The 8,996-nt window shown below is 57.9% G+C and overlaps 1 protein-coding gene across 1 annotated transcript in view; it reads right to left on the bottom strand.

Moving 5' to 3' along the window:
• PTPRE (protein tyrosine phosphatase, receptor type E) overlaps positions 1-8,996 on the bottom strand; it is an 84,917-nt gene that overhangs the window by 18,470 nt on the left and 57,451 nt on the right. Inside the window, exons 6-10 of the mRNA XM_015572570.1 lie at positions 7,887-7,977; positions 5,912-5,988; positions 5,074-5,110; positions 4,540-4,637; positions 67-186 (exon numbers count right to left, since the gene is read on the bottom strand). Coding sequence (XP_015428056.1) covers positions 67-186; positions 4,540-4,637; positions 5,074-5,110; positions 5,912-5,988; positions 7,887-7,977 — 423 coding nt within the window. The remainder of the gene's footprint in view (positions 1-66; positions 187-4,539; positions 4,638-5,073; positions 5,111-5,911; positions 5,989-7,886; positions 7,978-8,996) is intronic.

An 8,996-nucleotide genomic window follows, 5' to 3' on the forward strand; every position in this document is an offset into this window, starting at 1 on the left:
TGTTATGAATGGCAGGCCCGTGTGCTCTGGACACTCCCGCGGAGAGCCGCCTGCCCTCCCGCTTACCGACTGGATGCAGAACTTGCGGACGGTGTAGTCCACCAGCACCACGCAGTCCTCCACGCACACGCGGATGTGTCCGTAGGTCCAGCAGCCCTGGTCCGGCCAGTACTGAAAGCACTTCTCCTGCAGGGATTGGAAGACACAGGCCTGTGGGCGCCTTCACTGGTTCCCAGAGTCTAAGCACCTCAAACCCCTGAGCTGGCAGCGGCCACGCCAGCTCTGGCCTCTGACCTGCTCCCGGTGTGGCTGCCCGGCCAGCACCTTCCATGTCACCACTTTCCTGGGCATGCGTCTCTCCTCCCCGCCAGCCCTGCCCCGGGACCTAGGAGAACAGACTGGCAGCTTCCTGCAGCGGGAGGGAGCAGGGCAGGTCCTGGCTGGGCGGCTCAGTGGGTTGGAGCACCGTCCTGACAAACTGAGGTTGTGAGTTTGATCCGGGGCCAGGGCGCACACAGGCAATCAATGAATAAACAAGTGGAACAACAAATGATCTCTCTCTCTCTTTCTCTGCTTTTCTCTCTCTCTCTCTCTCTTTCTGCTCCCCCCCCCCCTCTCTGCTTTCCTCTCTCTCAAATCAATAAACAAATTTTTAAAAAGGTCACGGGAAAGTGTCTGCTTATAGACCGGGAAACTGAGGCCAGGCAGCTGCTCAGAGCAGCCCTGAGCCTGTAACTGGTCCTTGCTGACACCCATGCCCAGATGCATTCATCTATTCACCCTCTTGCTGAGCCCGCGCCCTGCAGGGCCCAGACCTGCCACAGGGGCCCCCAGGCCTCGGGCCCGCACCCAACCCCTGGGACTGTGCCCCCAAACTGTTCCCACGTGCAGCACGGGGCCCTGCCCGGCTCCGCTGGCTGAGGAATGCGGCCTGCAGCGGAGGGGAGGGGCTGCTCACTTCATGCCCGTTCCCTGAGGACAGGGCTGATGGCCACCCAGGACCTGGCCACGTGGCTAAGAGGCCCAGTCCGCCCCCCCCCCTCCCAGCTACAAAGGCCCCGCACAGCTCCCGGAGGAGGCAGCCTGGGCACCGGTACCCCCCCAGCGGTCAGGCCCGAGCAGGACCCACGAGGGGCACAGGTCCGGCAGCACCCCCTCTGGAGTCGCAGCCTCCTGAGCAGGGACAGCCTGTCCCAGAAACGGCCCGGGGGCGGCCAGCGGGGGCTGCATGAGGATTCATCACCTCTCAGGCCCCTGGTGTTTACCGGAGCCCGTGTCTGTGTTAGGACACCCACGGGACAACGTCCCTCCCACATCCGGGCCCGGGTGTCCCCGAAGCGGCCGGGAGAAGCCAGCCCCCAAGGCCCTGGATTGGGCCCCGCTCAGCCTCCTGGGCCCCTGGGCCCCGCTGAGCTTCTTGCCGGGAGAGGCCGTCCCTGGGCCCTTGGCCGGCGCCTGCCCCCAGGCTCCTGTGAGGTCCGCACCCAGGGCCCCCTAACCCTAACCACCGCCCCCCCCCATGCAGGCCCTCCCTCCGGGCGGCTCAGGAGGTGGCAGCAGTTGTTTCACAGCCCTGGGCCGGGGTGTGGACGCAGGGCCACCGCAGAAGTGGAAGCCGCGAGAAAAGGGAACTCGGTTGAGAAATGAGTTCATGTGCAGCGGGACGTGGGCACCCAGGCAGGCCGGTCCGAGTCACTGACACGGAGACACCCAGCAGGAGGCTCAGGGTGACGCAGAGGGGAAACGACCGCCTGCGGGCGGTGGGGGCGGCTCTCAGGACCGCCCCCCCCCAGCTCCTAAACCAGCCCCGCCCCCAGCAAGCTGGTCCCAGGGGACGCCAGGCTCCTGCCACCGCATCTGCTCAGAGCAGGGGAAAGGTGGGGGGCAGCTAAGTGTCCCTGGGTGTCCCAGCCTCCTGCAGTCACCCCAGGACTCACACAGAGAAAGGTGGCCCTGCCCAGCCCTGTCCCCACTCCTAAACCCCCACCCCCACCCCAACCAGAACCGTGGCTGGAGGCTATCTCCTGTGGATCAGAGACAGGGCCCCGGGCAGCAATGACTCTGGGCCAGCCCTGCCTGTCCCTGGCCCCCCTGCCCCCAGCGCCAGCTGAGTGCCATCTGAAAGGGCAGCCCTCCCCCCTAAACCTAACACACACCCCCCAGGCCGCCAGCCGGCCCTTGCGCCCCCAGCCCGGCTCCTGGATGCGTTTCTAGCCACCCTGCCCGGGCGAGGCCACTGGGGGGGCGGGGGGAGGGGGCGGGATGAGGCTCCTGGTTTCCCAAGCATGCTGCCTGCTGTGGCTGCTTCCCTGGCTGGAGTTGGTAAAATTCCCTCCAGCACCAGCACCACCCCCAGGTGAGCTGTGCTGGTGTCCTGGCCTCGCCCCCAGGGCTGTTCCACTTCACACCACCCCCCCGTTTTCTGCCAGGAACTAATCAGCTGGCTTCCCCACAGGGTCGGCTACAGAGAAGGCTGGGAGCGTGAAGCTGGCCTGCATTTCTGCACCTGCATTTCTGTATGTGGGAAGTACAGGCCCGGCCTGGCCAGGCCCTCGGGCACCACCGTCCCCTTCACGCCCCATTATGCTTTATGCCACCTCCTGACCGGCTCCATTTGTTGCTTTCTGTTTGGTGCCAGCCCTCCCGGGGGAATAGGCTGCAGGGGGCCGATCTGCAGCCGGGTCACTGCACATGACCCTGCACTGTCCGGGAGGCATGAGCTGGCATTTGCCACACGTAAGGAAGGAACCTGTTTAAATGAATTGTCATCATTATTATTATTTTTTTGGGTTAATCCTCACCTGAGGATATTTTTCCATTGCTATTTAGAGAGAGTGGAAGGGAGAGGGAGAGACACAGAGAGAAACATCCATGTGAGAGAGACACATCGATTGGCTGCTTCCCACAAACTCCCAAGCAGGGCAGGGACTGAGCCTCCAAGCCAGGTCCGTGCCCTTGACCAGAACTGAACCCGGGGCTCTTCAGTCTGCAGACAGGTGCTCTCACCACTGGGCCACACTGGCTAGGGCTCATTTCACTTAAGTCTTTAAAGAGACGTTGAGTTCTTACAATGCACGTTACTTTTTGAATTAGAAACAGCTAATTACGTGTGTTAGAATGGTAACAGCATTCATTCACTATGTCTTGCCCTCGCCAGTTTGGCTCACATCGATGTTTCTCTCTGTCTCTCCCTCTCCCTTCCAATCTCTCTCTAAAAATCAATGGAAAAATATCCCTGGGTGAGGATTAACAACAACAACAAATACATATCTTGATCTTCAAATGCGTTTCTCTAGTCTGGGTAATAAGCAGGAGGTCACTTTTGCTTTAGTGTGAGGCCCACACATGACATGCTCAACATATAAAAATCAAAATGCTGAAACCCACTGCCTCATCAGGGAGTGAGAGCTGCCCTGCCAGCCGGGGAGGACTCTGGCGGAAAAAAGAAAACCCTTCCATCTAGCACCGTCGTCTAGGACAGCGAGCTACGTGGAGGAACGGGCCAGACTAACCCCGCCGGCTCAGGGAGGCCAGCCTGCAGGACCCCACAGACTCGGAAAGTGACCAGGCAGGACCAACATAAAATTCCCAACGGCACGCAGGCCATGGTGGCCAGTCACGTCCCAGGCAGGTAGCTTCCTGGACAACAGTCAGTGCTGACCCTGACCTGAGCCTGGCTATTGTCTTTTTGCATCTAATATAACAAACCTTTGGAAGGTCGAGTGATCCCTTTCCCAGGCCCCCCAGAGCACAACCTCCCACCAGAGCAGAGGCCACAGAGCCCCTCATTGGTACCTGGTCCCCTGGATACCATCTCTATGTGCTGTAAATGTTTATTATCATTATCATTATTATTATTATCATTATTATTACTTCAGAGAGACAAAGGGAGAGGGAGATATTGAAACATCCATGATGAGAATCATCAATCAGCTGCCTCCTGCACATCCCCCACTGGGGATCTAGCCCACAACCCGGGCCTGTGTCCTGACCGGCAATCTAACCGTGACCTCCTGGTTCATAGGTCAATGCTCAACCACTGAGCCATGCTGGCCAGGCTCCTAACTATCCTATACCCACAATGTGAAAGACGTGTGTGCCTCTCCATCTTATTTAACCCCAGAGGTCTCCCTCGCCCTTAATCTACCACCAGTGGAGTTCACGGGCCCTCCTTCAGCCCCTCCTTTGACTAATGTATGAGACAAACTGCGGAGCTGCCCTTCTCAGGGGCATTCCTCAGTCCATGGAGCTTTCGCTTCCTGGCAACGGGCATCAGTTTGGGTCAGATGCGCTCACAGGAATTCTCTCCAGGGTTGGACATTTCCTACATCCACAGCTACTGGGAACAGACAGTATTTATTTCAAGATAAAGATGCTGTGAGCCAGGGGGCGCTTTTTAAATTTCCTTCTGCAGTGAGAAGGGAGAGAAGCAGGAAGAGGAAGTGGTACCACCACCCTCCCACTCCCCACCCCTGCCCCGGCCCCACCCCTGCCAACAGCAGCAAAAAGAAAGTATTCCTTTTCAGAGGCCGGGCTCACCTCTTTCCTTTCTTTCAGGTTCGTCAACATGACGATGGTCGCAGACTTCTGCTCCCAGATCATCCTCCAGAAGTCATTCACTGTTTCCTGCTTAGGGCCTGCGCGTGGAGGAGGATCCCAAAGTCAGGCAAGACAGAGGTCCAGTGAGCCCCAGCCCCAGGCACTGCCTGGGCCCTGGACAGCTGCTCCCCCGATTCTCTGAGGCACAAAAGGGCTGGTGGATCCAGTTCACACCCTACAGAATTCCAGAACCCGTGGGGCTGGGAGGGGCCAGCAGGTCCCCGCCTGCCCATTCCATCCCGCCAGACTCCCGCTCCCCTCTGGAGCTGGGAACTCCTCAGGGGGCGGAATCCCTGGACCCGGGCAGGTGACAGTCACAGGCAGTCACCTATCAAAGTGAGAGCTGGTCTGCAGCTACGGGTCCAAGTGGTTTGTGGCCACTCAGTGTTTTAGTTTCAATATCGCACCCGGATGTGGTGTGTGAGTGTGAGTGTGAGTGTGTGTGTGATGAGAGGGTAACAATAACAAGCTTACCTTGAGCTGCTATGAATTTATTCTTCTCCTTGTAACCCTAGAAACATAAAATCAGATTTATAATGTCTCCAAATTATCTTTGTATGTCCCTCTCTAAGTCTTTATTTTCTGGGAATACCTTTCAAGACACACACATGGGTAGACACAGATATATATATAGATATATATATTTAATTGGTTTATGCATATAAATTCTCTTATATTGTATTCTTATGACAATTTTATAACTTATATTAAGTGATCTTTTAAGGTTCAATTAAAATAGATTCATAATAATCCATTGTGTGTGGCTTTACCATCATTTATTTAACCAGTCCCTCCTGCTCTATTTTATCAGTTATATAAACAAAGCCTTAATGAACACCCTTGGTATCTATGTTTCTTTTTCATTCTTTTTTTTGTTTGTTAATCCTCACCCAAGGATATTTTTCCATTGATTTTTAGAGAGAGTGGAAGAGTGGGAAAGACAGAAACGTCGATGTGAGAGAAACACATCAATTGGTTGCCTCCTGCACGAACCCTGACCAGGCGCCAGGCCAGACAGGAGCCTGCAACCAAGGTACATGCCCTTGACCGGAATCAAACCTGGGACCCTTTGGTCTGCAGCCAACACTCTAACCACTGAGCCACACCGGCCAGGCCAGGACCTATTTTTCTTGAAAATGAAGCACAGATACTAATTCAAAAGGTGTGGATGCTCCCATGCTCTCTGTGCTGTGGCCACACTGCCCGGAAGTTGTGACAGTTTATGTTCCCAGACCCAGAAGAAAGCACCCACAGGTGACTCAGAGCCCCGGGTGGTCATGCTGGGCCAGGGACAGGGACCTGCAGGACTTACATCTATGTATGAAGCATTAATGTAGTCCGAACAGGGCGTTCCATCCACCTGGCTCAAAATCACCCGGGAATGATCATCTGTTTTAAAAAAACACATGATATCAGGAGAAGGAAATCACATCTGCCAGCTACAGTATCAGACCCAGCAGAGTCCTCCCAGCTACAGTCTCAGACGCCGCAGAGTCCTCCCAGCTACAGTCTCAGACCCAGCAGAGTCCTCCCAGCTACAGTCTCAGACCCAGCAGAGTCCTCCCAGCTACAGTCTCAGACCCAGCAGAGTCCTCCCAGCTACAGTCTCAGACCCAGCAGAGTCCTCCCAGCTACAGTCTCAGACCCAGCAGAGTCCTCCCAGCTACAGTCTCAGACCCAGCAGAGTCCTCCCAGCTACAGTCTCAGACCCAGCAGAGTCCTCCCAGCTACAGTCTCAGACCCAGCAGAGTCCTCCCAGCTACAGTCTCAGACCCAGCAGAGTCCTCCCAGCTACAGTCTCAGACCCAGCAGAGTCCTCCCAGCTACAGTCTCAGACCCAGCAGAGTCCTCCCAGCTACAGTCTCAGACCCAGCAGAGTCCTCCCAGCTACAGTCTCAGACCCAGCAGAGTCCTCCCAGCTACAGTCTCAGACCCAGCAGAGTCCTCCCAGCTACAGTCTCAGACCCAGCAGAGTCCTCCCAGCTACAGTCTCAGACCCAGCAGAGTCCTCCCAGACCCGGCAGAGTCCTCCCAGCTACAGTATCAGACTCTGAGAGTCCTCCCAGCTACAGTCTCAGGCCCTACGGAGTCCTCCCAGCTACAGTCTCAGACCCCACAGAGTCCTCCCAGCTACAGTCTCAGACCCTGCAGAGTCCTCCCAGCTACAGTATCAGACTCTGCGAAGGACAGACCCGGGCCCCCATGGTGACCACAGAGGGAGAGACGTGGGAAAGAACCTCAGTGGCCAGCGTGGGCCTGCCCACCACACAGAAACAGGACGGCAGAATGTGCGGACCCGACCATGTGACAGCTGTGCTCTCTGGGCCCCAGTATTGGCACATGTAGGTGTACTTAGGAGAACTTCTGGGGTGACCCTACCAGGCTTTCCGAGGAGAGGCCTACTGCATCTCTGGACAAGTGGGCATTTGGATCTGGGGTTTGGAACCACAGGCCCCAATCTCATCCTTCAGGTCTGCCGCAGAGAGGAAGGTAAGCAGGACCCGCACAGACCTGGGCTGGACGGGCCACCTGCCTGGAAGTTTCCGGCCTATGGTGCAAGCAGTGTCCAGAGGGGCTGACCAGGAGTGTTCTGCGTGAGTGGAGTGAGTATGTGGGGTATGTGTGCGGAGGGGTGACTGTGGGGGCTTGTCTTGCAGCGAGGCTGGCTGTGAAGGTCACCCAGGGGCATGGCCCAGCCATTGATGCCTCTGGACAGATGTGTTACCCCCCACTGCCCTGCACCTCCTGGAGCCCACACTCTCTAGCCGGTGGAGGTCCCTAGCTGTCGGGTTAAAACCGGGTTTACAGGGAGCCTTCCCACCACACTGCCAGAGCCCTACGTGTTTCTCGATGGTCCTTTTGGCCCTTGGTCCAGGGGACTTGCTGCTGGTGGCCCAGAGCTGAGTGCAATAGCGGAAGGTGCACAGGCCACCCACCACCGTGGCTGGGGCTCCGGATCTGATCCAGCAGGAGGGGCCCTGCCCGCCAGTGCAGGCGGCCCCCTCTAGGCCCCTGGACAGCCCGGGTCTCACTCAGCGCAGGCTCCGCGGCCAGACCCTCGCCCACGCAGGCTGCCTGTGCCCGGGCGGCACACGCACAGGTGCCCGGAGGCCCGGTGCCCGGAGGCCAGGTGCGAGCCCCCAGCAGCTGCGCTGTCACGGGCTCTGATCTCCCAGCACCGGGATCGTCACCATCACCCAGAGTGACACGCACCGTCACCGCGAGCTGCAGGGGATTCGGAGTTTAGTCAGAACGCCACCGACCATGCAAAAACAGTGAAATCTTACTGGGAAGGATGTTGGGGTATCTGTTCTTGTCTCTGTTTTCTTCTTTATTGGCCTGTTCAAACGTTCCCTGCATGTGTCCGGACGGCAGCGACTGGAAGGAAACACAGCGGTGACACTCAATGTGACGAATCCTAGCACGGAGTTCTGTCAGCTTCCCTGGGAGACAGGCCTCTGATCCCACCACTGCCTGTCACCTCATCAATTGCAGCAGATCACTACCGGCTCATCAGTTGTAACAAGTCACTACCGGCTCATCAATTGTGACAGATCACTATCGGCTCCACGTAGCGCTAAAGCAATGGCTTAGTCGTTGGGAACTGTGTGCCAGCACCTGCCACTTCCTGAACAATATTCTGTAACCCTAAAACTGCTCTAAAACAGTCTGTTCAACGTAGTCAATTAAAAAGAAGGAAGAAAAGCCGGAGAAGCCCCCGCCTTCCTCGGAAGGTGAGGCGGCTGCAGGGGTGGGTGGGGATCGCAGGAGGGGCCTGGGCGGCCAGGATGCTCCTGGCTGACACCCAGCACGTGGCCTGGCATCTGCCCCAGATGGAGATGGAGTGACGCTGCAACTCCATGGGCGGCACCGAGCGTCACTGGGGCGAGAGAAAGGACGTGCTCCGGCACCTACCACTGAGCCAGGTTCCAGCCGGGGAAAGGACCGCCCGCCTGCCCGCCCGCACTGAGCTGCCCTGCACCCTGCCTGCCCTCCACCCGCCCGGGCCTCCCCTCGCCAGCAGCTCGGGTGGCGCAGGGGAGCCGGGAGAGCAGTGGAGGCTGTGCCGGAGCCGGTCAGCCCGCAGCGCCAGGCGTGAGCCGTGCACTAGCACTTGCTCCCCAGCACCTTGTGAGTCATTGTCCGATTGTGTCATTGGCAGAAGAGGGTTTGTTTGTTTGTTTGAGGTGAGATTTCGTTTCTATGAGTGAGCGCATGAGCCAGGGTGCGCTCACAGTGCTGGGCAGGTGCCAGCAAGTTGAGGAAACAGACAAGGAGCCAGGGGTGGGCTTCCCAGCGAGCCCAGGCAACGGGGCGGGCTGGTGTCCCGTGCGGGGACCTTTCCGGGGGCACCTCCTGTGCCTCTACAACAGGACGGCCAGGTCAGGCCCAGCCCC

This window comes from Myotis davidii, unplaced genomic scaffold, assembly GCF_000327345.1.
Source record: "Myotis davidii unplaced genomic scaffold, ASM32734v1 scaffold72, whole genome shotgun sequence".
Classification (NCBI taxonomy): domain Eukaryota; kingdom Metazoa; phylum Chordata; class Mammalia; order Chiroptera; family Vespertilionidae; genus Myotis; species Myotis davidii.